Genomic DNA, 27,893 nt, shown 5'->3' with positions numbered 1-27,893 from the left:
GGCAATCAGTTTACCGAACATATAGGAGAAAAATAATTTATTTATTTAATTTAAAACAGCAAGACTTCAGCTTCCACCCCATCAGGGCTTGTGTTACAATTCTGCAGATGCAAAAACTCACACTTTTGATGCCACGACTAGAAGTTTGTAAAAACAATTTTTCTTATTGTGGACACGTGAAGAGTTCTGTTTGTACCTTCAGCCTGGGTCAAATAATAATCTTTATTTAAAAACAAAACAGAACAAACAAACCAAAAAAACCTCAAAAGCACAGAGGCAGAAAGCAGCTGGTAAACCTGGTTAAAAGACCAAAGTTCAGAAAGTACACGGGAGAGGGACGCTGAGCTGAGGACACTGTTCCGGCTGCAGAACGTGTTATGGCTGAGGTTACACTTGGGTGACTGGGGGATGCACGCAGATAAACATTAACCACACTAACAGAGGAGAAAGAAGCCCACTGGGGCTGTGCAAAGTGTCCAAGGAGCACAGCCCCTTTTGCCCTGATCAGAGGTAACAACAGCCCTTTGCTTGAGCCCAGGAGTTCGAGATCTGTCTAGGTAACATGGCAAAACCTTGCCTCTACAAAAAATCAAAATTTAGCCAGCCCTGTGGTCCCAGCTATTCAGGGAGCTGACGTGGAAGGATCGCTTGAGTCTGGGAGGTGGAGGCTACAGTGAGCCATGACTGCATCACTGCATTCCAGCCTGGGTGTGGTGCTCCAGAGAGCAAAACCCTGCCTCACAAAAAGAAATACATTAAAAAGAAGTAACAGAAGTAACATCCCCTCCTGGACTTGTTTTATTTTTTGAGATGGAGTCTCACTCTGTCACCCAGGCTGGAGTACAGTGGTGCGATCTCGGCTCACTGCAACCTCTGCCTCCTGGGTTCGAGCAATTCTCCTGCCTCAGCCTCCCAAGTAGCTGGCACTACAGGCACACGCAACCACATCTGGCTTTTTTTTTTTTTTTTTTTTTTTTTTTTGTATTTTTAGTAGAAACAAGGTTTCACCATGTTGGCCAGGCTGGTCTCGAACTCCTGACCTCAGGTGATCCCCTACCTTGGTCTCCTAAAGTGCTGGGATTACAGGCATGAGCCACTGGGCCTGGCCCCCTCCTGGACTTTTAGGATGTGACTTCCTTCCCATCCAGTCTTTCTGTCTGAGCACTACCCACCCAGCTAGACTGACTTGGTAACTGGATCTAAGAAGGAGGCGATATTGCTGTTTTCAAGGTCGGTGGGCCAGAGGCCTGGGCTAAGGCACTCAGACAAGCCCCTGCCCTGCCCACCTGGTCACCACCATTCACAGTGATCATTCATCTGTGTGGCAAGAGGTGGGCAGCGGAGGAAGCTGAATTAGATACCCGACGTGTAACTTCTTGGAGGTTTTTACAGAAGCAGATAGAGTGGCCAGTGGCATCAAAGAAATGGAATGAGAACTTGAGCCCAGGCACCCAGAGCAGGTGTTTTCTGAGCCCTCAGCTCCCTCTACAGGCCTTTCCTGACCACGGCCAGCCCGTTTGGGGAGTCACGTCTCAGCCCTGCTCCCTCCCAGAGCAGGGAGGGCTCTGGAGGCCCCTGCTGAGCAGGGTTGATTCTAACACTATTCCTCTGTGTCCTAGTATTGTCTTTTCTCTTTTATCTGTAAATCATGTTCTCTTTTGCCGCAAGCAAATTCCTGAATTTTTGCTCCCTTCTAGAAGCTCAAGTGAGGGTCTTTACCGGAGACATACCCAGAGATTTGCTGTAATGTCTTTAGGGGAGTCCAGAACTCACTCACAGAGGCTATCTCTGCCAAGTGGCTGTCCCTGGAGCAGCCCAGAGCTCTCTTTCAATCCTAAGGGGATGTCTGTCTCGCTAATTTCCATCAAGAAATCTGTTTTCTCGGACAGGCACAGTGGCTCATGCCTGCAATCTCAGCACTTTGGGAGGCTGAGGTGGATCACCCGAAGTCAGGAGTTCGAGACCACCCTGACCAACATGGTGAAAACCCGTCTCTACTAAAAACACAAAAAATTAGCCAAGCATGGTGACAGGTGCCTGTAATCCCAGCAGCTTGGAATTAAGAGGCAGGAGAATTGCTTGAACCCTGGAGGCGGTGGTTGCAGTGAGTCAAAATCACACCACTGCACTCCAGCCTGGGCAACACAGTGAAACTCCATCTCAAAAAAAAAAAAAAAAAGAAACAGAAATCCATTTTCACAGGAAACCAAAAATCAGCATTTTGGACTCAGTCCGCTAAATGATTATTCCTTTCCTGATACAGATTTTGGTTTTGAGAGTCAAACAAGGATCAACAGCACAACGTGACTTTGGTTTTGATCCAGAACCATTTTACTAAGCTCAGAAAAGCATGCTTTGTCAAGTTCCCATGGATTCCAAGGGAAATCACCTATCACAGGTAAAGCTGTACTTTCTCTCGCCAAGCGCCTGGAGGTAGCATCTCCACTTCCCATTCTTTGCCAATGGCTCCTGTGACTGAACAGAGAAGCTTCTTCTGAAATAAGATGAAAGCGTTTGTGGAAGAGCCACAGAATAAAAATAGAGATACAAATGCTTACTTTCAATTATTTTCTTTTAAATGTAAATAATTGCTCCATGATCCATGCCGCCACTTACCCCAACTGAATACCAAAACAGCCGAATCGTTTTGAATCCTTTTTTTTTTTTTTAGAGACAGTGTCCCGCTGTTTCCCAGGCAGGAAACAGCAGAGTGGCAGTGGTGCCATCCCAGCTCACTGAAGCCTCAAACTCCTGGGCTCAAGGGATCCTCCCGCCTCAGCCTCCTGAGTAGTGGGAGTGGGGACTACAGGCGCGCACCACCACACAAGCTCTAGGCGAAAGAATGAGGCTCCTTCTCAAAAAACAAAACAAAACAAAAAGCTGAATCTCAATCTTAAAACCTTCACCTTTAGGGAGGAATGTGTTTGAGAACGAGTTTCACTCTTGTTGCCCAGGCTGGAGTGCAATGGTGCGGTCTTGGCTTACCGCAACCTCCACCTCCCGGATTTAAGCGATTCTCCTGCCTCAGCCTCCCAAGTACCTGGTATTACAGGTGCACATCACCAAGCCCGGCCAATTTTTGTATTTTTAGTAAAGAGTGGGTTTCACCATGTTGGCCAGGTTGGTCTCGAACTCCTGACCTCAGGTGATCTGCCCACCTCGGCCTCCCAAAGTGCTGGGATTACAGGTGTGAGTCACTGTGCCTGGCCTGGGGAATTGTATTTGGATTACTTATCTCTCTGGCCACTTTAACTTACAAAAAACTAAACTAAGAAGTAAATAAGCCAGAATCCCTCCCTGTTCACCCACTTTGGTCTCCCCAAGAACAGGAGGATTATCAGAAAGGAGCTGGGGAGACAGTGGGGTCTTCAGGGGTTCCCTGAGATGCCTCTTCCTGCCCTTGTTCCAGCCTTGGAATTGGAAGGAGGGAACCTGTGTCTGAAGTGATTGACAGGTGGGGGCAGGAGTGTGGATTCTGGCCTGTGCTTGACACTCAAACCCAAGCTACAGCAAGGGTTAGCAGCCCACAGCGGGAGAGGCCAGGAGGCGCGGGGAGTCTGCTGTCCCTAAGCAGCCGTGCTGGGCTGTGCTCATCCCTGGTGATCACCATGCAGCCTCAGGGGAACCTTCAACCTGCTGAATGGCAGCTGGTTCCTCTGTTGAGCAAACTTTCCAAGGAAAGCTGGGCTCTCTAGAGAATCTCAACACCTGGACCGTGATGTCTCAACACCATGATGTCTGGATGGGGACACATCTCTGGGGCCCCCGACAGCTTATTTAATCACACGGAAGACAGGTGCACAGGTGTGGATCCCTCAAATTGTAAACAGTGCTGTGTGGCCCTCAGGACACCAAGGTCCACTGGGTGGAGGCACCGTGGCTGCAATCGTGGACCACTGGTTTCCCTGAATCTCACTGCTACCCTTATGCAGATGAACACCCACCCCAGTGCGCCAGGACACTGGTACAGGTGGAACTTGCTGCCTGAGAATCTAGGAGGTAGAAGAAGCTGAGTTGGCGGCTGCTCTCCCAGTGGAGCTGAGAGGATCAATACCCGGGGCTTCCGGTGCAGCAGACATGCACTTCTGCCCCTGCAGCAGGCACTCACAGAAGCGACCACCCCCAGGAAGGCAGCACCTATGCACAGAACTAGAAAGGACAAAAGCTCAGGTGCTTGGAAGTTCCCCTGGGGTCCCTTGGAATTCCTGAGATTCTCCTGGCTTGGAGGGCGCAGGAGCTTTGGGAGTGCCGGCTGGGCTCTTGGTGGGAGGCTGAGAAGAGCAGCAGCAGCAACAGAGAGAGAAGAGCCGGGTTCGGACGGCACGGGTGCAGAGGACGAACATGATGCAGTTGGCACCTCCCTGAAACGTGTTCCCGATACCCTGTCAGGAGAAAAGGAGCTGTGAGCATGGGGCTGGAGTTGGTCTCAGAAACACACGTTCTCTTAAGGTGGCTCACGCCTGTAATCCCAGCCCTTTGGGAGGCTGAGGCAGGCAGATCACTTGAGGTCAGGAGTTGAAGACCAGCCTGGCCAACACGGTGAAACCCTGTCTCTACTGAAAATACAAAAATTAGCTGGGCGTGGTGGTGTGCACCTGTAGTCCCAGCGACAAGGAGGCTGACACAGGAGAATCGCTTGAACCCAGGAGGTGGAAATTGCAGTGAGCCGAGATCCCACCACCGCACTCCAACCTGGGTGACAGAGCCAGACTCTGTCCCTGCGCCCCCCCCAAAAAAGAGAAATGGCTGAGAAACACACACACACACACACACACACGCATACACACACGCATACATGCACACACATGGGGTGGCTGGGAAGTGCTGTGTACCCCAGCACCTCCCCCCATCCTCCCCGCCATGGCTGATCTGGGATGACCTTGGCAGTGGGCCTCCAGCAGGGCTCCAGGTCTTCTGGGCTGGGAAGGACCCAGGAACAGTCAACTCTCCTGGGGCTCCTCCTAGACCACTGGTAAGCACCTCCCCACCCCGGACCACACTGATCCCACTCTGTCTCCTCTCTTCCAGGCCCTGTCTCGGGCAGAGAGGAAGGCACACCACAGGAGGGAGCTCCCTGCAGCTGTGCCTTGGCCGACACTGGGGTGCAGCCACTGTGCTGCGGGAAGGAATCAGGCTGTGCCTCCTCTGGGGGCAGGGATGACAACAAGGGCCAGGGAGGGCAGAACGACCTACATGCAGAACGACCAGCACCGGAGTCCGCACCACGGGGGAGTTACAGAGGGTCAGCACGAACCGCACGGTGCTCCAGACCCGGAGGCAGATGAAGATGAGCGGGATGAGCACCAGCTTCTTGTCCGCCACGGAGCAGCGGCGCGGCAGGCGGTGCTCCTCGGAGAGGATGGGCCGGTACTCAGAGAGCGCCGTGTGCTGTGTGGGGACAGCAAGGGCAGACTTGAGCAGATGGGCACCCTCCCGCTACATCCACCCAGGCTCCCCAGGTCTTCCCAGGGACCTGAACTAGCTCAGGGAGGTAGGGGAGATGTGTGGTGGAGCCCGGATCCTTTTCCTGAACCCTGACTGCTAGATCCTCCACCCAGTCCCCATCTCCATGTGGAGGTCTCAAAGTCATCTGACACAGCTCAGGTCCAAGACAGAAGACAGATCTTGATCCCTGAGGCCAATGCTCCCTTCCTGGTCTCAGCTCATGGAAACAACAGCTTTCCAGCTGCCTACGCCAAAGCCCTGGGGCTCTGCTTTGAGCCCTTTCTTTATCCCATAGCCCACATCCGACCCCAGCAAGTCCTGCGGCCCTCTTTGTTTGTTTAAAATAGATACAGGGTCTCACTATGTTGCCCAGGCTGATCTCAAACTCCTGAACTCAAGCAATCCTCCTGCCTCAGCCTCGCAAAGTGCTGGGATTACAGGTATGAGCCGCCACCGTGCCGACTTCTAACTTCAAAACAGATCCAGACTCTGGGTACCTCTGCCACCTTCTGCCACTGCCCCCGTGTCCAGGCTGTGTCACCACTTCTCTGGATGGGCTCCCTCCTCCGCCCCTGCCACTCCCTTGTGCTCCCCACTGCGGTCCATTCTGAACACAGAAGCAGCAGGGCTGCTTGAAAACCCGTCTGCCCCAGCGAGTCCTCCACTCAGAGCTCTTCAGCGCTCCCCACTCCACACGCTCCTTATGGTCACAGCGGGGCCAACCCTTATGGTCACAGCGAGGTCAACCCTGCAGCCACACCGACTCCCTTGTTATACTGCAGACACACAGCACCCACACCCCAGGGCTCCACGCCGGCTGCTCCCTTGCTCTGGAATGCCCATTTCCATCTGTCCCTGGGGCTCCCCCCTTGCCCACTTCAAGACTTTGCTCAAGCAGCACCTTCTGGATAAGGCCCGATGCCCCTATTTAAACTGCAGAGAGGCCGGGCACGAAGGCTCATGCCTGGAATCCCAGCACTTTGGAAGGCCGAGGCGGGCAAATTGCTTGAAGTCAGGAGTTCGAGACCAGTCTGGACAACATGGTGAAACCCCATCTGCACTAAAAATATAAAAATTAGCTGGGCGTGGTGGCACATGCCTGTAATCCCAGCTACTTGGGAGGCTGAGGCAGGAGAATCGCTTGAACCTGGAAGATGGAGGTTGCAGTGAGCCAAGATCACGCCACTGTGCTCCAGCCTGGGCAACAGCAAAACTCCAGCTCAAAAATAAGTAAGAAAATAAATAAATAAATAATAACTACACAGGCACTTCCTAGATCGTCCCATCCTCACGTTCCGCTCTTTATTTTAGTCTGTTTCCCACAGTTTGTCTCACCCTCAGTCCCAGGACATCATTCATCCTTGTTCCTCGGGCTTATTGCTTATCATCGTCCTCCCCTCCAGAATGCAAGCCTCCTCCCTGCACAGGGAGGCCTGCTGTGCCCCCAGCCCACCCACCTCTCCAGGAGGAGAACAAAAACGTGATCTTGAGCCAGTCTTGGCTTTCCTCCTCCTGGAGAACGTCTTTCATGAGAGGAAGGAGGAGATTCCTTCCAGATCAAAGCTGAATTTGTAAAAACAGATGAAACCACTCATAATGAAGATGTGCTTTTTTTGGCCGGGAGTGGTGGCTCATGCCTGAAATCACAGCACTCTTGGAGGTCAAGGCAGGAGGATCGCTTGAGCCCAGAAATTTGAGAGTAACCTGGGCAGCAGAGTGAGACACTGTCTCCACAAAAAATTTAAAAATTAGCTGGGCATTGACCAGGAGCAGTGGCTCATGCCTGTAGTCCCAGCACTTTGCGAGGCTGAGGTGGGCAGATCACTTGAGGCCAGGTGTTCAAGACCAGCCTGGCCAACATGGTGAAACCCCGTCTCTACTAAAAATACAAAACTAGGCTAGGCACGGTGGCTCACGCCTGTAATCCCAGCACTTTGGGAGGCCAAGGTAGGTGGATCACTTGAGGCCAGGAGTTCAAGACCAAGCTGGCCAAAATGGTGAAATCTGTCTCTACTAAAAATACAAAAAAATTAGCCAGGCGTGGTGGCGCATGCCTGTGGTTCCAGCTACTTGGGAGGCTGAGGCATGAGGATTGCTTGAGCCCGGGAGGCAGAGGTTACAGTGAGCTGAGATTTGCCACTACACTCCAACCTGGGCAACAGAGCAAGACTCTGCCTTAAAAACAAAAACAGAATTAGCTGGGCGTGGTGGCACACACCTGTAGTCCCAACTACTCGGGAGGCTGAGGTGGAAGAACAGCTTAAATCCAGGGGTGGAGGCTGCAGTGAGCCAAGATCGCGCCACTGCACTTCAGCCTGGGCAACACAGTGAGACCCTGCCTCAAAAACAAAAAAATGCATTTTTGAGCTGGTCCTGTGCCTGGGACGCTGAAGGCCCAGGGGAGGGGAAGTGCCCAAGGTTTTCTGCCAACACCTGGTGTCCTGTGGAGTCACTGGTGCACCGTGGCATCTCTAGCCTCCAAGCCTCTGCAACTCACCTGCTCAGAGCCTTCCTCCTCCTCCTCCTTTTCCTGCTCCTATGGCTTTTAGCAGCAGCCCAGGGAGCTGGACTTCCCACTGCACCCCTCCGAAACAAGTAGGGGAGCTCCAGGGTGGGACTGCTGCACGAACTGCCCACTAGCTTGGCTGCAGTCTGCTCCTGGCGGTGCCTGTCCCAGCTCACCGACTCTTGGCACTTTCCTAGCTAGAGGCAACTAGCACATGCTCAGCTCCCTGCCCACTGCTACCCCGTTTTTCTGAAACACTTGCTGATTTGGAAAAGAGGACCCATTGTCACCCGCAGGGGTCGGCCTCAGCCCTGCAGGCTTCCTGCCCTGCCAAAGGAAAGGCAGAAAGAAAGACACACAAAGGGCATCTGTAGAGGAGAGTCCCGGGCAGGGCCTGGTGCAGTGCCTGGGAGCCTTCATCGGGGTCCCGGAAACTTCCCAGGACAGTGGAGAAGAAGAGGAGGTGAGAAGGGCATCCATCACCCAGGCAGGAGACCAACAGTTAATAAAAGGCTATAAGAAGACAAAAGAGAATTTCTTTTTTTTTTTTTTTTTTGAGACAGGGAATCACTCTGCCACCCAGGCTGGAATACAGTGAACTCCCAGGCTCAAGCGATCCTCCTGCCTCACTGTCTCAGCCTCTCAAGTAGCCAGGACTATAGGCATGCACTAGCATACCAGCTAATTTATTTATTTATTTATTTTTTTGAGATGGAGTCTTGCTCTGTCGCCCAGGCTGGTGTACAATGCTACAATCTCGGCTCAAACTGCAACCTCTGCCTGCTGGATTCAAGTGATTCTCCTGCCTCAGCCTCATGAGTAGCTAGGAATACAGGCACCTGCCACCATGCCTGGCTAACTTTTATATTTTTATTATAGACGGGGTTTCACCATGTTGGCCAGGCTGGTCTCGAATTCCTGACCTCAGGTGATCCACCCGCCTCGGCCTCCCAAAGTGCTGGGATTATAGGTGTGAGCCACTGCGCCCAGCCTTAATTTTAATTTTAAGTTTTTTTTTTGAAGTGGAGTCTCACTCTGTCGCCCAGGCTGGAGTACAGAGGCGCAATCTCGGCTCACTGCAACCTCCATCTCTTGGGTTCAAGCGATTCTGCCACTTCAGTCTCCTGAGTAGCTGGGACTACAGGCGTGTGCCACCATATCCAGCTAATTTTTGTATTTTTGGTAGAGATGAGGTTTCGCTATGTTGGCCACACTGGTGTTGGGATCATGGGCATGAGCCACCGTGCCCAGTCCAAAAAGGATTTCAGACCAATTGGGAAGTCCCACAGCCATCCCCAGCAAGGAGTCCAACTGAGGCAGAAGAGGGGTCTAGGGCGGGTGAGAACTGGCTAAATTTCCAAGTAAAAAGAAGAGAAAACTAGAGGTCTTGATGCAAGAAGACACAATGGGAGTGGAGGGCGGAGATTAGGCGTCCAGATGGCCACAGCCGCAAGGTGCATCCTGGCTCAGAAATGGCTGCTGGGTGGACAGAATGGCCTACAAGATGGGTACACACCCTCCTACAATTCCAGCCCTGAAAACTCAGAGGGCAAAAAGCAACACAGGGACTCACACCAGCAAGCCTGCAGGATGAACCCGGAAGTCTGAATTTAGAGCATTTCCTCTGGACCTATCTTACTGCCCCAGCCACTCCTCACATAGAATCTCTGCCCACAGTTACCTGCACTTCTGCCTCACTCCAGAAGGGTGAGATCCATGTCTGAGTCCTCAAGATAAACCCCCATGCTATACACAGTTCGGTGCTAGTAGATGCTCAGTAAAAACATACTGAATGAGGCTGGGCACAGTGGCTCACACCTGTAATCCCAGCACTTTGGGAGGCTGAGGCAGGCAGCTCACTTGAGGTCAAGTGTTCGAGACCAGCCTGGCCAACATGGTGAAACCCTGCCTCTACTAAAAGTACAAAAATTAGCTGGGCATAGTGGCACGTGCCTATAATCCCAGCTACTCAGGAGACTGAGGCAGGAGAATCACTTGAACCTGGGAGGCAGAGGTTGCAGTGAGCCAAGATTGCGCCACTGTACTCCAACCTGGGCGACAGAGCGAGACCCTGTCAAAAAATAAACAAACAAAACTAAAATAACATACGGAATGAGTAGTCGAGTGGATCAATGAATAGGTTATCTGTGGCCTTTTGCAGGCGTTTGCTTGCAGCCAAGAGGAAGCCCCTAGTTCACATATGCAGACTGGGAGGCAGGAACAAGGAGGAACTGGGCCAAGGTGTCAGAGGAAAGCCATGCTTTCCTAGGCTCTCCAGCCAGCCCAGCCTACTGATTTCTGAATTCCGGAAAACCCTGCCATTTAGGATATAATAAATCACTAAGCAAAGTTAGGTGAGTTATTTGCATCATTGTGAAATTCCACAGTCCTCCCTTCCCTGGGGCAGCCGGGTCTTGGGTCCATCCTCCCCTTTTAGCTAAATTTCTCAAGTTTAAGCAGCCACCACAGGCCGTCCACCAGGGGGCAGGAGAGGGCCGTGACTGAGGACATGGCAGCTCTGTCCGCAGGAGCCCTGCGCCCCGGCAGGCCCTTAATCGGCAGGCCCTTAATCGGCTAGGCCTCCCTTTCCTTATCTACCAAGGAGCAAAAGGACCCAGCTCCTAATGGGGCAGCGGGAACCGATGCACGATCCGTGTAATACAGCACGTCGCATGGTGTCTGGTGCACAGTAAGTGCCTGGTCCCCTCCGGCCCATCACTGGTTCTGTCCCCAGAGACGCAGCCTGTCCCCTCGGGTGGTCAAACTCAACACCAGGCCTTGCACCTGGGCATAGAGGCCATGAGGAGGGCCCTGAGTTCTGAGGGCAGCGCCTACCGCTCTGTTGATGTGCTTCCGGACCAGGAGGTACAGCAGGGGCAGCAATATGTATGCCAGCATCTCCCACAGCTTCCCCGTCAGCAGCATCCACAGGACGTGGTCCTTGGCCTCTAGGTCAATCCAGCACCAGCCCACAGACACGTCCGAGGCATCATAGCCAATCTTCTTCAGGGCGACGGCTGCCACAGTGATGACCAGCGGGACCCCCCAGCTGAAGAAGAAGGAGAGAAAGAGGCATTGGGGCCAGGCCATGGCTCCCAGCAATGTCAGCCCTCACAAAAATGACAGAGGACGCCCTTCAGAAAGGGAATGGTGCTCTCCGGAGCCTGGATGGCACAGTGGCCCTGGAAAATAAGGGATAGGTGTTGCCCCAGGAGCCTGGCTCTACTTTAGAATTCTTCAGGGACTGGCATTAGAATGGAGTGACGTGGGCCAGCCAGCTCCCAGCGTGTGCCCAGCTGCTTTTGCATACACGTGTGTACAGAGTTCGAGACGAGGCAGGCCAACATGGTGAAACCGTCTCTACTAGAAATACAAAAATTAGCCAGGCGTGGTGGTGCCTGCCTGTCATCTCAGCTACTTGGGAGGCTGAGGCACGAGAATCTTTTGAACCCAGGAGGTAGAGGTTGCAATGAGCTGAGATTGTGCCATTGCGCTCCAGCCTGGGCGACAGAGCGAGACTCCATCTCAAAAAAAGAAAAAAGTTTTGTATACATGTGTGTACTGAGCACATGGCCAGGCAGGTATGTGTGTGTTTGCTGCTGTCATGACTGCTGTTGAGTCACGTCCTGCTGTCCCAGGGTTCAGGCCTTTGGTGCAGACACTGGTGTTGGGTAGGGCCTGTCTGGTTTCTGGTCCGGGAAGCCTTGGACACCAGCGTGTGAACACCTGTCCACGCTCGTGCAAATGTGCCACAAACGATCAGCACCCCTTGGTCAGCCCTTGGGTCTGGGGTGCACACGTCAGGGGCTTAGGGTTGCCTGGGTGGGGAATTCCAGGGTTCTGCTTACCTTCGGCCGGCTCTAGGAGGGGGAACGTGGCTTTGAGCAGCACGTCCCTTCGGCCTTGAGGACGTCTTATGCAATGGCGGGGAATGGAACCTGGCAAGGGTCAACGGGGACCTCTGAAAGCATAAAGCTCAGGTAGGGGCCCCTCCAAGGGCAGTGTTGGGCTCAGTTTTCTCTTTTCTTTTTTTGAGATGGAGTCTCTCTCTGTCACCCAGGCTGGAGTGCAGTGGCACAATCTCAGTTCACTGCAACCTCCACCTCCTGGGTTCAAGCGATTCTCTTGCCTCAGCCTCCCAAGTAGCTGAGATTACAGGCGTGCACCACCACGCCCAGCTAATTTTTGTATTTCTAGTAGAGACAGGGTTTCACCATGTTGGCCAGCCTGGTCTCGAACTCCTGACCTTAGGTGATCCACCTGCCTCAGCCTCCCAAAGTTCTGGGATTATAGGCGTGAGCCACCATGTCCGGCCCAGGCTCAGTTTCCTGAGTGCTCTCCCACAGCCAGCCACACAGCCAGGGGTAGGCCCCTTCCCTGCAGTCTCTGAACCAGACTGTTCCTTACACAGCAATGGAGCACACAAAGGCTACAGGGCTCCTGAGAGAGGCAGCCAGTGGGGTAGTTAAGAGCTTGGATTTCAGTGTAGTGGGCTGGATCCAAGTCCCAGCTCTGCCCCTGCTCAGGGAAGTTATTTAGCCTCAACATGCCAGGTTCTCTGCAAAGTGTGGATGACGACAGTGACTGCAGGGTGTCATCGTAGGGTCGTTACGAGAATAAATACATGTGTGTACAGAGCACATGGCCAAGCAGGTATGTGAGTGTTTGCTGCTGTCATGAGTGTTGTGAGTCACGTTCTGCTGTCCCAGGGTTCAGGCCTGTGTGCAGACACTGGTGCTGCGTGGGGCCCGTCTGATTTGTCCGGGGAAGAAGGCACAGTACCCCTGTCCTAAGTCAGGTGCCTGAAGGGCAAAGCCTTAGGTAAACAGGAATGATACTATGATAACTATGAGATCAAAATTCAATGTGAATCTGAGGCCAGAATGAGGCCAGGAGAATTGTGCTTCAAGGGGTTCTCCCAAATGCTGCAGGGCTGGCAGAGGAGGCCGGGCAGGGACGAAGATGAGAGGGAAAAGTCAGTTCCCTGAGACTGGGAAGGCCTCATGCAGGATGCTTCCAGAACAGAGGGGCTCTGGCCAACCGTCCCCTCTGCAGCGTTCTCCAGTCGCCACTGGCCTCTGTAGGGAGGGGCAGGAGTGCTGATGGCAGAGTCACGTCGCCCTCAGTGGCCTCGGTGGCAGGAGGCAGCGTGTCCTGTTGGAAGTCACAAAGATACTGGAGCAAAAAGACCACAAAAGGCCAGGCGCGGTAGCTCACGCCTGTAATCCCAACACTTTGGGAGGCCAAGGTGGGCAGAACACTTGGGGTCAGGAGTTAGAGACCAGCCTGGCCAACATAGTGAAACCCCATCTCTACTAAAAGTACAAAAATCAGCTGGGCATGGTGGCACATGCCTGTAATCCCAGCTACTTGGGAGCCTGAGGCAGGAGAATCGCTTGAACCTGCGAGGCAGAGGTTACGGTGAGCCGAGATCATGCCACTGCACTCCAGCCTGGGCGATAGAGCAAGACCCTATCTCAAAAAAAAAAAAAAACCCCACCCATAAAAGATAAGAAAGTGTTGTTTTAAAACTCATGACGGGCGGGGCGAGGTGGCTCATGACTGAATCCCAGGACTTTGGGACTTTGGGAGGTTGAGATGGGTGGACCACCTGAGGTCAGGAGTTCAAGACCAGCCTGGCCAACATGGTGAAACTCATCTCTACCAAAAATACAAAACTTAGCCGGGTGTGGTAGTGCATCCCTGTAATCCCAGCTTAGTGGGAGGCTGAGGCACGAGAATCCCTTGAATCCAGGAGGTGGAGGTTGCAGTGAGACTCTGTCTCAAAAAAAAAAAAAAAAAAAAAGCGAGTGGCTTTTAAAGTGCCACCAAGCCAATCCTCCAGTCATAATGTGCTGTTCCTCATTACTTTACAGTTGCAGGATTCCGCTAAGGAATTCTGGGAAGGGGGTGAGCACTGTATGTAGGAACAGTCTCCCTGCAGGGGGCTGGTCTGGAGCTGGGGTCACTCAAATAGGGGATTCCCCTCTGAGTTGGGCATGGGAGGGTCACAGTCGGCACAGCACTCCTTTGGGCTCCCTCTACACTCCCAACAAGCCTTATGGGAAACCGGGGGACCACACAGACCCGCACTCTGTAACTTTAGGGTTGCAATACTAAAGCTACACAGCGGTAGATTTCTTCTGTGATACTGAGTTTGTGCTGGGAAATAACCAAAGGGAAGGTCAAATAGGCAGAGGGTTCTGAAAGGGTTAAGAATATGGGTTTAAATTAGCTGGGTGTGGTAATGCACACCTGTAATCCCAGCTACTCAGGAGGCTGAGGCAAGAGAATCATTTGAACCTGGGAGGCAGGGGTTGCAGTGAGCTGAGATTGTGCCACTGCACTCCAGCCTGGGTGACAGAGCGAGACTCCGTCTAAAAAAAAAAGAAAAGAATATAAGAATGTGGGCCTGATCAACAGGGAGGGGTTGTTTGAACACACAGAAGGAGCAGCTGTGTGAGGGCCAGAAGCTGCCGGGGCGGGAATGGTATTGAAGTGAGAGGCGGTAAGAGGTAGAATCAGGGAGCCGGTGGGAATGAAGAGAGTGGAATGGTCCAATGATCCTGCAAAGCAGGCTGGGCCAGACTGACTCATGTACAGGCATGGACAATGGTGTGTTGGGAACATTTCACAACTGGCTCTCCAGAAAAATGTAGACGTATGCAGGGGTGCATGTATGCATGTTTACACAAACACATATAAATGTATAAATTTCACCCGCAGGATGTGAAGCATACAATTTATAAATAATAATAATACTCCTTCTTTATCGTCCATTCCATGCAGCCACCTGATGCTCACAGAATGCTTTTGTTGATTTCAGCCAAACCCTGGATTTTGCCAACCTGTGGATGCAATCAGCAAATGAGAGAGCTCCGTGGCATGAAGTTAATTGATGCTTTCATTTCCCTTAACAAGATGAAAATGAAATAAGGAAGACATAGAAAACAAGACATATGTTGTCACCAACCAGTGACACGAGCAACTTCTTGGCTGAATCAGGTATGAGTTTTCTTCCCCCAACACTAGGAGAGTGTTTCCTCAATTTTTTTCTGCTCCATGATCCTGTCTCTTCTCATCTCTTCTTTCCATACTGGGTTTTCTGCCTGCCCCAAAACAGCTGCCATCTCTTCTTAAGCTCAGGGATGAGTAACACTTAAGTTTAATCTATACCTTTAATGTCTTCTCCATGACTTTTTTAAGTCTAGATCAGGGGTCCAGCAAACTATGGCTCTCAGGCCAAATCTGGCCCACTGTTTGTTTTTTTTTTAGATAAAGTTTTATTGCAACACAGCCACACTCAATCATTTACAGATTGTCTACTGCTGCTTTCAGGCAGAGTTGAGCAGTTACAACTGAGGCTGCATGGCCCAAAAAGCTGAAAACACTTACTTCACACAGATTTGATAGATGCAACAACCTCAAGTGTGTAAAGAGCAAAATAGCTATGACACAATGAGCTTTGAATATTTATGGCTTTTTAATTTTTATTTTATTATTCCCAGCACTTTGGGAGGCCTAGACGGGCGGATCACGATGTCAGGAGTTCAAGACCACTCTGACCAACATGGTGAAACCCCGTCTCTACTGAAAATCCAAAAAATGATCTGGGCATAGTGGCGCACGCCTGTAATCCAAGCTACTCAGGAGGCTAAGGCAGGAGAATCGATTGAACCAGGGAGGTGAAGGTTGCAGTGAGCTGAGATCGCGCCACTGCACTCCAGCCTGGGTGACAGAGTGAGATTCCGTCTCAGAAAAAAAAAAAAAGTATTATTATTTTAGAGACAGAGACAAGGTCTTACTCTGTTGCCCAGACTGGAGTGCAGTGGCACAGTCATGGCTCACTGCAGCCTCCAAATCTCGGGCTCAAGTAATCCTCTCACCTCAACCTCTGGAGTAGGGGGTACTACAGACACATGCCACCATGCCCGGCTTATTTTTTGCTTTCTGTAGAGATAAAGTCTTGCTTTATTGCCCAGGCTGGTCTTGAACTCCTGGCTTCAAGTGATCTCACCCTGGCCTTTCAAAGTGCTGGGATTACAGACATGAGCCGTCATGCCCGGTCTATTATTTTTTAAGATGGGATCTCACTATGTTTTCTCAAGTGATCTTCCCGTCTCAGCCTCCCAAGGAGCTAGGACTACAGACAGGAGCCCCAGGCCCAGCTTTGTTTTTAATATAATCTAGTTTTTAATACTGGTCGTATCTAACAATCAGCTCACAAAATTCCCTAAAATGTAACAATCGTGTCTCTCAAGCTGGCTCCACAACACCATCAGACACAGGATAAAAATGATAAGGAGCTGACAGTGCTCCAGGTTCCCGACTACAGGGTAAGGAGAAAGTTGGTGTTTCTGGAACTCTCAGAAGGATAAACAGAGCAGTTCTCCAGCCAGGAGGCCATTCCGAGCTGCAGGTAGTCTAAATCTGATAGGTGCTCCACAAACACGTGTGGCATAAATCCTGCTTTCTAGAAATGCGTATTGCAGTTCTGACATGTAGCCGCGCACGGTGGCTCATGCCTGTAATCCCAGCACTTTGGGAGGCCGAGGTGGGCAGGTCACCTGAAGTCAGAAGTTTGAGACCAGCCTGGCCAACATGATGAAACCCCATCTCTACTAAAAATACAAAAAATTAGCCGGCAGTGGTGGCGGGCACCTGTAATCCCAGCTACTGGGGAGGCTGAGACAGGAGAATCACTTGAACCTGGGAAGTGGAGGTTGCAGTGAGCCAAGATCATGCCACTGTACTCCAGCCTGGGTGACAGAGTGGGACTCCGTCTCAAAAAAACAAAAAAACCCACAGTTCTGACATGTAACACCTAACAGTTTTTCCCTCCTTCACAAGGGAAGCCACCACCCCCCAAAAATAAAGCCAGAACAAGTAACACAGGGCTTAATAACTGCACACATGGAAAAGACCAAGGGATTTAGTTGATTACAACCTAGAAATTCATGTGGTTGGAGGGGTCGTGCTGCTGCTCAGATGTGGGTGGCTCAGAACAGCCAATGGCTGGTGCTGTCTGCCTGTGAGGGGCCATATGCAGCCCACATTCTAAACCTGAGACGGGCAGGCTGGCACCAGTGCCAGGGCACCTCAGGAGCATGTGAAGAGACGCTGGGCCTTAAGCGATCCTCAAATGGTTAAAAAGTCTTGAAGAGGACCTGGTGGTGGAGAAGTGGTTAGATGCCGGAGGAATGGGCGGGGTCCTGCCCAATCCTAAACCCGGGGACTGAACAGGCAGCTTCCACCAAGAGAAGGTGAGTACCCATGTTTAGGGGGTACCGTGACAGGTGCTGGGTGGGGGTGCAAGGTGGGGATGTGGGTTAGAGCAGGTGACCGATAAGGCCCCTCCTCTCTAAACCTGTGACTCTGAGGCTAGGAGGAGGCCAGGCTGAGCCTGCCTGGATGGAAGAAGGTAACTCTGTAACTTGAGTGTAACTCTGATGTAGCAGGGGCCCTACAAGCTTCTCCCAGAGGTGTCCAGGCCCCAGCTCCAACTTGTATTTGCCTAGAAACAAAAGCCAGACTCCAAGTCGGCTTCCTCCCCACTCAGAGGCTGTTAAGGGTTCAATTGTGTCCCCCACAAATTTCATCTGTTGAAGTCCTAATCCCCAGAACCTCAGAATGTGAGTGTATTTGAGAGACAGAGTCTTTCAAGAGGTGATTAAGTTAAAATGCAGTCATCAGAGTGGAACCTAACCTAACGCGACTCTGCTGTCATAACTTGTAAGTGGAAAGGCCAGGCATGGTGGCTCACACCCGTAATCCCAGCACTCTGAGAGACCAAAGGATCGCTTGAGCCCAGGAATTTGAGACCAGCCTGGGCAACAAAGCGAGACCCTGTCTCTACAAAAAAAAAACATAGAAATTAGCCGGGTGTGGTGGCACACACCTGAAATCCCAGCTACTCAGGAGGCTGAGGCGGGAGAACTGCTTGAACCCAGGAGGTTGAGGCTGTAGTGAGCCATGACTGTGCCACTGCACTCTAGACTGGGTGAGAGTGAGACCCTGTCTTTTCTTTTCTTTTCTTTTGAGATAGAATGTCACTCTGTCTCCAGGCTGGAGTGCAGTGGTGTGATCTCAGCTCACTGCAACCTCCGCCTCCCAGGTTCAGGCGATTCTCCTGCCTCAGCCTCCCAAATAGCTGGGATCACAGGCACCCACCATTATACCCAGCTAATTTTTGTATTTTTAGTAGAGACAGGGTTTCACCATGTTGGCCAGGCTGGTCTTGTACTCCTGACCTCAGGTGATCCGCCCACCTCAGCCTCCCAAAGTGCTGGGATTACAGACATGAGCCACAATGCCTGGCCATGACTGTCTTAAAACAAAAAAAAAACAAATAACAGCAACAAAAACAAGAAGTGATGAGCACACAGATCTTTACAGAGGGAAGACCAATGGAAGAGCCAGGGAGAAGATGGCCATATACACGCCAAGGAGAGAGGCCTCAGGAAGAACCAGTCCTGCCCTCACCTGGACCTTGCACTTCAGCCTCCAAAACTGGGAGAAAATAAATTTCTGTTGGCTAAGCCCCCAGGCTGTGGTACTTTGTTAGGGAAGCCTGAGTAAATATTGCAGAGGTTTTTTACAGACTAGACAGGAGAGACACGTGTCCCGGCAGCAGGTACTATCCCAGCTCCTAGGGCCCGCAGTCTTACAGGTCACGGATGACTTGGAAACTCCCTACCCCCACAATGCCCAGATTGGCAAAGCTGGGCCAGGACCCTCCACCAGCTCATGGAGGAGAAACTGACAAAAAGCCATTCATACTCGTCAGGACCTCAGCCCTTTTTGGAACTCGACACCTTCTGTTTTTAAATGTCCTCCAGAGAAAGGAAGTGGAAGTACTGCCGGGGATTAGCCAAGCAGTGAAAAAACCACCTGCCCCGGCTGGCCGAGTGTCAGTCAGACCGGGCCACTTGTCCCCAGGACAGCAATGCTCTCGGTTTCCCTGCCCTTCAGAGCGGGTCCTTGGGAGTTCCCAGCCCTGCCCAACTGGGGATCTTCAGTTGTGTGGTTCTGGAACCTGTCCCCAGCGGAGTCAGGGTGGGGACACCTGCAGAGAGGGAGACACACTTCCACTTCACACACAAATGGACAGTTACACTGGAAAGCGGCCCACTGGTTTGCAAAGACCCTTAGAACGCCATTCCCGCTGCCAGGAAGGGGTCAGAGGTCAGACTGAAGCGGGCTCAAGGCAGGGTCTGCTCAATCACCAGCTCCAACCCTGGGATTCCTGTACCTTTTCCCCACCCCAAACCTCATCCTTCCTACAGATCTCTGGGGACTGGCACCTGCTGGGGGAAAACAAGCAGGCCTCTTCTCTGGGCCAAACATACCACGCCTGGTGTAGGTACCATGAGGCCTGGGGATGTTAACATAACTCAGAAAATGCTTTGAGAACCAAACTCTTGTGCAACAATATGCCAATTTAAAAACCTCAGGACACAGCAGGGCTGGGGGAAGCCCAGCCGCAGGGAGTGAGGCCTGGTGAGAGGCTGCGTGGAGGAGGTTTCTTCCCTGAGAACAATGGACACTTATTGTCCAGCTCCAGGGGCAGAGGGTCAGGGACTTGGGAGAAGTTCAGGGAGTCAGCCACTGGGCCAGGCCACTACAAGGTCACTCTGCAGAAGGGGAGAGGAATGTCTAAAGGAACTCTCAGATACACACTCATGCCCTAGTGCTACTGTCTGTAGCCCTCAGCTCAGGGATGGGCTGCTCAGCTGAAGGTTAAGGGGCAGCCTGAGCTCTCATACCTCCTGCCAAGTTGCTGGTGCTCAGCCCCCTGCCGTGGGCTTCCTGCTGCACACAGGGATGCAGCACTGCCACCTTCACCAGTCACCTCGGAAAACTTATGGGGAATAAACGAAACCAGTTCAATGATTGTTATTTTTGGGACTAGTGGCCAACATGGGGTACTATTCATGTGGCCACTGCATCCATCCCTCATTCAGACGCCACTGCCTGGGGAGATGGGCCAGCTCTGCCACTGGCTCGTCCTTGCAGTGCCACGGTGAGTTCATTTCAAATTAGAGAGCTCAGGCCAGGTGTAGCTGGGATTATAGGCGTGAGAAATAATCCCAGCACTTTGGGAGGCCGAGGCGGGTAGATCACGGGAGGTCAGGGGTTCGAGACCAGCCTGGCCAACATGGTGAAATCCCGTTTTTACTAAAAATACAAAAATTAGCCAGGTGTGATGGTGCACGCCTGTGATACTTGGGAGGCTGAAGCAGAAGAATCGCTTGAACCTGGGAGGTAGAGGCTGTTGTGAGTAGAGATCACACCACTGCACTCCAGTCTACGCGACAGAGTGCGACTCTGTCTCAAAAAAAAAAAAAAACAAAACAAACGGGCCAGGTGTGGTGGCTCATACCTGGAATCCCAGCACTCTGGGAGGCCGAGGCAAGTGGATCATTTGAGGTCAGGAGTTCGAGACCAGCCTGGCCAACATGGTGAAACCCCATCTCTACTAAAAATACAAAAAAATTAGACAGACATGGTAGTGTGTGCCTGTATTCCCAGCTAGTTGGGAGGCTGAGGCAGGAGAATGGCTTAACTCGGGAAGTGGACGTTGCAGTGAGCCGAGATCGCGCCACTTCACTCCAGCCTGGGTGACAGAGCTAGACTCCATCTCAAAACAAACAAAAAACAAATTAGAGAATTCCGAGAACCTTCCAGCTCCAGGCCCAGGTTTCCCCTTTTTGCTATATTGGGACTTCCCACTCCCCCCAGAGCAGGGTTTTTATGGTAAACATGGGGGTCACAGACTCTTGCTTCCTCTGTAACCCTAAGCAAACTCCAAAGGGTGGATGAACATGTGTGTGAGAGGCACGGGGGCTGGACCCTGCTGGAGTCATACCCACACCCGCCTTTAGCTCAGTGGGGCCAGAAGAAACTCAGAGATGCCCGAGGAAAACCGGGTCAGCCAGGACCCTTCCTTCTGACCCCCAAATGAGCTGCCCCGACCCTTTAGCTGCCCCCCCATGCTCACAGGTCACACAGCTGATGCCTGGCACCATGGAGGTCCTGGGGAGGGGGTGGTCACCTCGCCCCTGCTGACCCTGATCTGGCATCACGCAGGCGCCCACCACCGTGTGGGGAGGAAGGGCTGCGCCGCTCTTGGAAAGGAGGTCCCCTTATATGGGAGGCAGAGAAGTGACCCCTTCCCACAGCTCTGGCCTCCCTCAGGTGGGCGTGGTAAACACACAGCCACTCAGGCACACCACATGAAAGTCAAAGATGGGACGTCTGTGGCAGCCGCCTCACCAGCTAAGACACAGTAGAAAGGGACTTCTCAAACACAGGGACTTCCCCTGAACACTGAGTATCTCACACAACCTTAAAAAAGCAACTGCTGGCCAGGCGCAGTGGCTCACGCCTGTAATCCCAGCACTTTGGGAGGCCAAGACAGGCGGATCACAAGGTCAGGAGATCAAGACCATCCTGGCTAACACGGTGAAACCCCATCTCTACTAAAAATACGAAAAAAAAAAAAAAATTAGCCGGGCGTGGTTGCGGGCGCCTGTAGTCCCACCTACTCGGGAAGCTGAGGCAGGAGAATCGCAGAAACCCAGGTTGCAGAGCTTGCAATGAGCCGAGACTGTGCCACTGCACTCTAGCCTGGGCAACAGGGTGAGACTCTGTCTCGAGACCAGCCTGGCCAAAAAAAAAAAAGCAACTGCCACCAAAAAATTCAAAATGCTGTCAGAATCAACGGACACGAAAACCTTGGGTGAAAGCTGGAGATGTGATAGGCTGTTTCGAGTCACCAGCGTCTCTCAGCAAGACACTTCTTAACTACAACACTTCTTAACTACAAAAGGAAAACTAGTAACTTGCAGTGCAGGAACTTGGCAGATATTGCCTTAGCCCAGTGATCAGAGTTAACATCACCAGTAAGGGAATACGTCCAAGTTGTTGGCCACCAGGTAGAAAGCGACAAGAAAAACATGTTTCTGGGATATCCTGCCAAAAATGCAGAACCTGAACCCATTATGAGGAAGCACCAGACAAACCTGAATTGAGAGGCATTCTATAAAATAACGGGCCTGTACTCTTCAAAAATGTCAAAATCATAAAACACCAAGAAAGGTGGGAGGAGTGTTTCAGATGTAAGGAAAATAAAGGTATATTAAAATTAAGTCAACATACAAGCCAAGATTTTCCTTTGCTATCAGGGATACTGTTAGTCCATGGACAAAAACCTCAACAAAGGCCAGCCATAGTGGCTCACGCCTGTAATCCCAGCACTTTGGGAGGCTGAGGTGGGTGGATCACTTGAGGTCAGGAGTTTGAGATCAGCCTGGGCAATATGGTGAAACCCCATCTCTACTAAATATACCGAATTAGCCAGGCATGGTGGCACATGCCTGTAGTCCCAGCTACCTGGAAGGCTGAGGCAGGAGAATCACTTGAACGTGGGAGGTGGAGGTTGCAGTGAGCCGAGAGATTGTGCCATTGTACTCCAGCCTGGGCAACAAGAGTGAAACTCCGTCTCGAGTGGGGAAAAAAATATATATATACATACACACACACACACACACACACACACACATATATCAATAAAGTCCACCAATCGGGTAATAGTATTAATTCAGTATTAATTTCCTGCTTGGGTAGATGCATGCGGTTCAGTAAGAAATTGTGCTTCTGGAAATACATACTGAAGTATTGAGTATGTCACTCTTATTCTATGTTTAAATTTTTTCTCTCTCTCTCTCTTTTTTTTGTAGAGGCAAGGTCTCAGTATGCTGGCCAGGCTGGTCTCCTGGCCTCAAGTGATCCTCCCACCTTGGGCTCCCAAAATGCTGGGATTAAACCACTGCACCCAGGCCCTGTCACTTACTCTTAAATGGTTTCAGAAAAAAGTAACTGGAGAGGATAAAGCTGATATGGTAAAATGTTAACATTTAGGAAATCTAGAAAACTAAAAATAATTTTTTAACTTTTTTGAGATAGGGTCTTGCTCTGTCGCCCAGGCTGGAGTACAGTGGCACAATCTCAGCTCACTGCAACCTCTGCCTCCTGGACTCAAGCGATCCTCTCATCTCAGCCTCCTGAGAAGCTGAGACTACAGCCGCACACTACCACGCTCGGCTAATTTTTAAAATTTTTATGTAGAGACAGGATTTTGCCATGTTGCCCAGGCTGGTCTCAAATTCCTGGGCTCAACTAATCCGTCCACCTTGGCCTCCCAAACTGCTGGGACTACTGGCGTGAGCCACCGCGCCCAGCCTAAAAATAAATTATTGTTGAAATTGTATTTCAGTTTTTAAAAACTGTTACAGCCAAAAGACAACACAGACTCCTAAAAGGAGTCCTGGGCTGGGTCAGAAGTAGATTCTAACCCTGAGCCTCTCCCTTACTAGCTATGTAGCTCTGGGCCATCACATCTACTATGAGGGTAATCGCCCCACCCATCCATTCTGTTGGGTTACTTTTTTTTTCTTTTTTTCTTTTCTTTTTTTTTGAGACAGGGTCTCACTCTGTCACTCCAGCTGGAGTGCAGTGGTGGTCTCAGCTCACTGCAGCCTCAACCTCCTGGGCTCAAGTGATCCTCCTGCCTCAGCCTCCCAAAGTGCTAGGATTACAGGTGTGACCTACCGCCCCTGGCCCTGTTGGGTTATTGGTGATTAGTGGGCTAATGAATGGAACAGCACTCTGCAAACATCAGGGGCCAGACACAGCTCATGCTGAAATATGATTTCCTGAGGATGAGGTCTAAACTGCCTCCTCTCTCTGGAAAGGGGGCCATGGTAGGTATAATGATGGGGCCCCAGGCGGCCACGCAGGTGCTCTCCTAGGAACTTGTGCGTGTGCAGGATTCTCTCTAACCTCCTGCCTTTATGTGACTGTAATCAGTTTTAGTGATGGTTTCTGTCACTTCGCATTGTATCATATCATTAAAAAAAAAGACTTACAGAATTCAAAACCAGTTATCTAAGAGATGCACACCATTTCAGAAGGGGAGGGTAGACTCTTAACTTCCTGTTCCCCCACTGCTGGACATGGAGGTTACTTCCAAATTCTCTGGACATGGAGGTTACTTCCAAACCATGATAAGTGCCTCACAAGCAGCTTTGTACATAAAGCTTTGTACAAAGCTTTGTATTTTAGATTATCTCCTTAGACTAGGCTCTGGTAAATAGGATTACTGGATCAAGGTGTATGAACCGAATACCTTCTACAAAGACTGTTTCAATTCACACCATCAATAATACTGTAGAAAAATGCCAGTGAAACTGGCATTTATCATGTTTGTATTCTGCCTTACTTTTTTTTTTTTTTTTTTTTTTGATATGGAGACTCGCTCTACTACCCAGGCTGGAGTGCAGTGGCACGACTGTGGCTCACTGCAACCTCCACTTCCCAGGTTCAAGCGACTCTCCTGCCTCAGCTTCCTGAGTAGTTGGGACTACAGGCATGCATCACCATGCCTGGCTAATTTTTGCAATTTTAGTAGAGACGGGGTTTCACCATGTTAGCCAGGCTGGTCTCAAACTCCTGACCTCAAATGATCCACCCACTTTGGTCTCTCAAAGTGCTGGGATTTACAGGCATGAGCCACCACGCCCAGCCCTGCCTTACTATTTTTTTCCTCCTAATTAAATGAGGAAATGGTACCTTAGTGTTATAACTTGCATTGCTTTGAGTATTAATGGTATATGATATATATTTATCAACTGCTATTACTATTTTGCTTGAGTATGTCATTTGTCCATTTTTCAGGATATTTGTGGGTTTAAAAAAATTGAATTCCTAAACGCACATTAGAATAGGGATATCAACTTTTGTGTTGTCATATTTTAAAATACTTTCCAAAACGGAAAGCTTTGAAGAGACTGAATTCCAGCAGTATGAAATGGTTACAAAGTGGATAGTCACGTAGTCTATGCCTGAAGGTGGTATTTCTCACATCAATAGATCCTGCAAACAATAAACTAGTATTCCAAAGAAATTTTACTGCAAATACATTGGAGACTCCTTAGTAAGGTCATTGGCAATACAGTCTACGAAGATCTAGGTCAACAGATGAACCTGTTAGACAAGTTTAACCAGTTCCCTTAGACTAGCGAAGTCTGAATGCTGAGAACTCCAGAGAATAAATTGTCAAACTCCCTCTCTAGCTTGGATACAGGTAATTTTATTTTCTTTTAAGAGGCAGGCAGGTCACATTCAACAGACAAGATGAATAAGTTGCTTGTTTTTTCTTTTATTTTTTCTCTTTCTTTATTTTCTTTCTTGTTTGAGACAGGGTGTTGCTCTGTCTGCAGTCATAGCTCACTATAGCCTCGACCTCCCAGGCTCAAGCGATCCTCCCACCTCAGCCTCACAAGTAGCTGGAACTACAGGCAAGTGTCACCAAGCCCAGCTAATTTTTAAATTTTTAGTAGAGACAAAGCCTCACTATGTTGGCCAGTTGAACTCTTGGGCTCAAGCGATCCTCCTGTCTCAGCCTCGCAAAGTGTTGGGATTACGGGTACAAGCCACCACATTGGGCCTACTTCTTCATCAAAGAAGCCCATCCTGAACAACACAGAAAACCCCCCTACAGGGTCCCTAACGAGAACCAAACAGAAAAACCCCCAACTCAGGTTTTCTGGGCAATCCTTCTTTTCCACAGAAGCTGGAACAGGTTCTGTTATCTTTTAAAAAATATTTTTAAAGACAAGAAGGGAAAGAGAACAGGTTCTCGCAAAGATAGGTACAGCCTCGACTCCTTTCAGGTACACACGATCTCCCAAGTACTCGCTGCCCACACCCAGCCAAGTCATCACGGGACCCAGACAGGGTCAGACGGGATGCTGCCGGGAAAGCAAGGCGGGGCTCTATTCCGTGGGGCCCTGCAGCATTTGAGCCACAGTTTGAATGATGTGTTCCGAAGAGTTTTTACTTGCACAGCTGAGAAGCAGGTCACTTCGTTTCTCAAGAACCAGCTGGCCTCAGTGCACAACTGAAGGTCAAGCGACTCTTACAGCCCTGTAGCCTCACCGTGTGACACCCAGGTGACCTGTCTCTGCCAAAGTGCTGACTGTGCTCGCAGTCCTTGGAAGGCACTGAAGTTTTTAATAGAAAGGACCTATAATTAGGGCAGTATCTGGTGCTCTGATCTGGGAGAAGGAGAAAAGGAAAACAGCCCCTAGGATTCCTGCCCACAGTTCAGCACAGGACGCCAGGAGATTTTCAAAACCTGACATTCCCCAGGGAAGGGCCGACCCTCTTCAGCGAGGCTTATGTGAAAGATGCTTGAACCGCAGAGGAAGGTCTTGGCTTTTCCCCACTCTCAGAGAGCCTCCAGGACTCCTAGACTCCCAGAGCAGCCCTCCGCCCGTGACCTCAATCTCAGAATAACTGAACTCTGGAAAGTCAAGATCACCAAGAACAGAAATACAAGGGGCTGGGGCCTGAGTTTAGAAACGACCAAAGACAGAATAAAAAGGACAGTCCTTCGTAAACTGTACAGCAGAGACAGGGCAGCTCGGGAGTGGCGGAGTGCACCAGGCTCACTGTGGTTTGGGGTGGGGTAGTGGCGTGGGATTAGGAGTTGCCGGCTCTCCAGCGCGGGACAGTTACCCAACTCGTCTCCCAGCCTGTTTCCCCATGGGCAGCAGAGACGGCCAGGACATAATGAAGCAGGTCACAACGCACTCAGAGTGTCCTCCCCAGCCCCGTCCACGGAAACAGGGCCCGGCTCTGGGGGCAAACTCTGACCCCACTACCCCAAGGGGCTGTGCCCTGGGGCAGGCACAGAGGAGCTCCCTCGGGAGCGAATCTCGGGTGCGTCTGGCCTCCTCCCGCTGGCCCAGGGCTGCCCTGGGGGCGCGAGCAGACGCTGCTCCCTGCGGGTAGGGGGTCCAAACTAGATGCGGCCTCTGGGAAGGCAAGACCGGGAGGGGTCGGCCTGTGTCGGGGACTACTGGAAAAGCAGCGCCACCGCCACCCACCTGACGACATGGAAGGCCCAAAACAGGCGGTCTGTGCGGGGCCCGCGCGAGGCGCGGACGATGCTGAGATACAGGTAGAACGCAATGGCCACGGTCCAGAAGAAGGAGCTGGTGTTGGCGAAGGTGGACAGCGCGCCCTGCAGCACGCAGTCCCACGACGGGCCCGCGAAGTCCTGCAGCACTCCGTAGAAGTAGGAGGCGGCCGAGAGCAGGTCGGCCAGCGACAGGAAGAGCAGCAGGCGCCGTGCCCGGCTGCGCAGGTCGGGCCACAGGGCGTGCGTGGCCACCAGCAGGCCCGAGCCGAGCGCGGAGAGCGCGCACGACAGCAGCACCACGGCGCGCTCCGACGGCACCAGCTCGGTGGGCGGCAGGGCCTGAGGCATGGCGTGGGGACCAAGAGCCAGAGCGCCGCGAGGGCAGAACCGGGGCCGCGCGTGCGGCCACCGCCGCCGCCGTCTGGGCAGCGAGACGCCCGAGGCTCGCGTCTAGGCGCCCGCCCCGCCCGCGCCCGGCCGCTCCCCGCCCATCTGGGCTCTGGGCCCTGAGCCCCGCCCACGACCCTATATCCCGGTCTGAGCCCCGCCCAGGTGCCCCTCCTCGTCCCGTTTCCCCGGGCCCTGAGCCCCGCCCCCTCCACGCCCCTGCGGCCTCCAAGCTCCACCCGGTGCCCGAGGCTCCTGAGCCCCGCCCACGTCCTCACACCACGTCCCTAAGCCCCTAAGCCACTAAGCCCAATCCCCGGGCCCCCCAGGTCCCAGCACCTGTCCCTCCACACTCTGCCAGGCCCCCCCTTGCTCTTGCCAGGTGTCTGGGACGTCCAGTCCTGTGAGAGGAAGGACTGGCCTTTTTAGGGCTCATATTACTTCCCCTCTTTTCAGCCAGCTTCTGTGTGTGTTGTGAGTGGAAGGGCATGAGGATCAGAGGCGTTCTTTCCACTAGTAACAGAAGTAACTCGCGGGTGTGATCCTCATTCCTTAAGCCGTGATCCC

The 27,893-nt window shown here is 51.7% G+C and overlaps 1 protein-coding gene across 2 annotated transcripts; it reads right to left on the bottom strand.

Annotated features, from left to right (window-relative positions):
• Positions 1-22: 22 nt before the first annotated feature.
• GPR157 (G protein-coupled receptor 157) lies at positions 23-27,429 on the bottom strand. 2 transcript variants are annotated; one of them, XM_023215328.2, is made up of 4 exons: positions 26,905-27,429; positions 10,787-11,000; positions 5,194-5,388; positions 23-4,382 (listed from the first exon to the last, which is right to left on the bottom strand). In XM_023215328.2, exons 1-4 carry the CDS (start codon positions 27,285-27,287, stop codon positions 4,167-4,169), a joined length of 1,008 nt encoding a protein of 335 aa, XP_023071096.1. In that variant the 5' UTR covers positions 27,288-27,429; the 3' UTR covers positions 23-4,166. The 2 variants fall into 2 exon arrangements, with proteins under 2 accessions (XP_023071096.1, XP_023071097.1); XM_023215329.1 differs by lacking the exon at positions 5,194-5,388 and having other exon boundaries at positions 4,079-4,382; positions 26,905-27,378.
• Between the last annotated feature and the right edge of the window lie 464 nt (positions 27,430-27,893).

The sequence above is a fragment of the Piliocolobus tephrosceles genome, chromosome 1, assembly GCF_002776525.5.
Source record: "Piliocolobus tephrosceles isolate RC106 chromosome 1, ASM277652v3, whole genome shotgun sequence".
NCBI lineage: Eukaryota > Metazoa > Chordata > Mammalia > Primates > Cercopithecidae > Piliocolobus > Piliocolobus tephrosceles.
The sequence above is the reverse complement of the archived record's forward strand: the minus strand, read 5'-3'. Positions and strand labels throughout refer to the sequence as shown.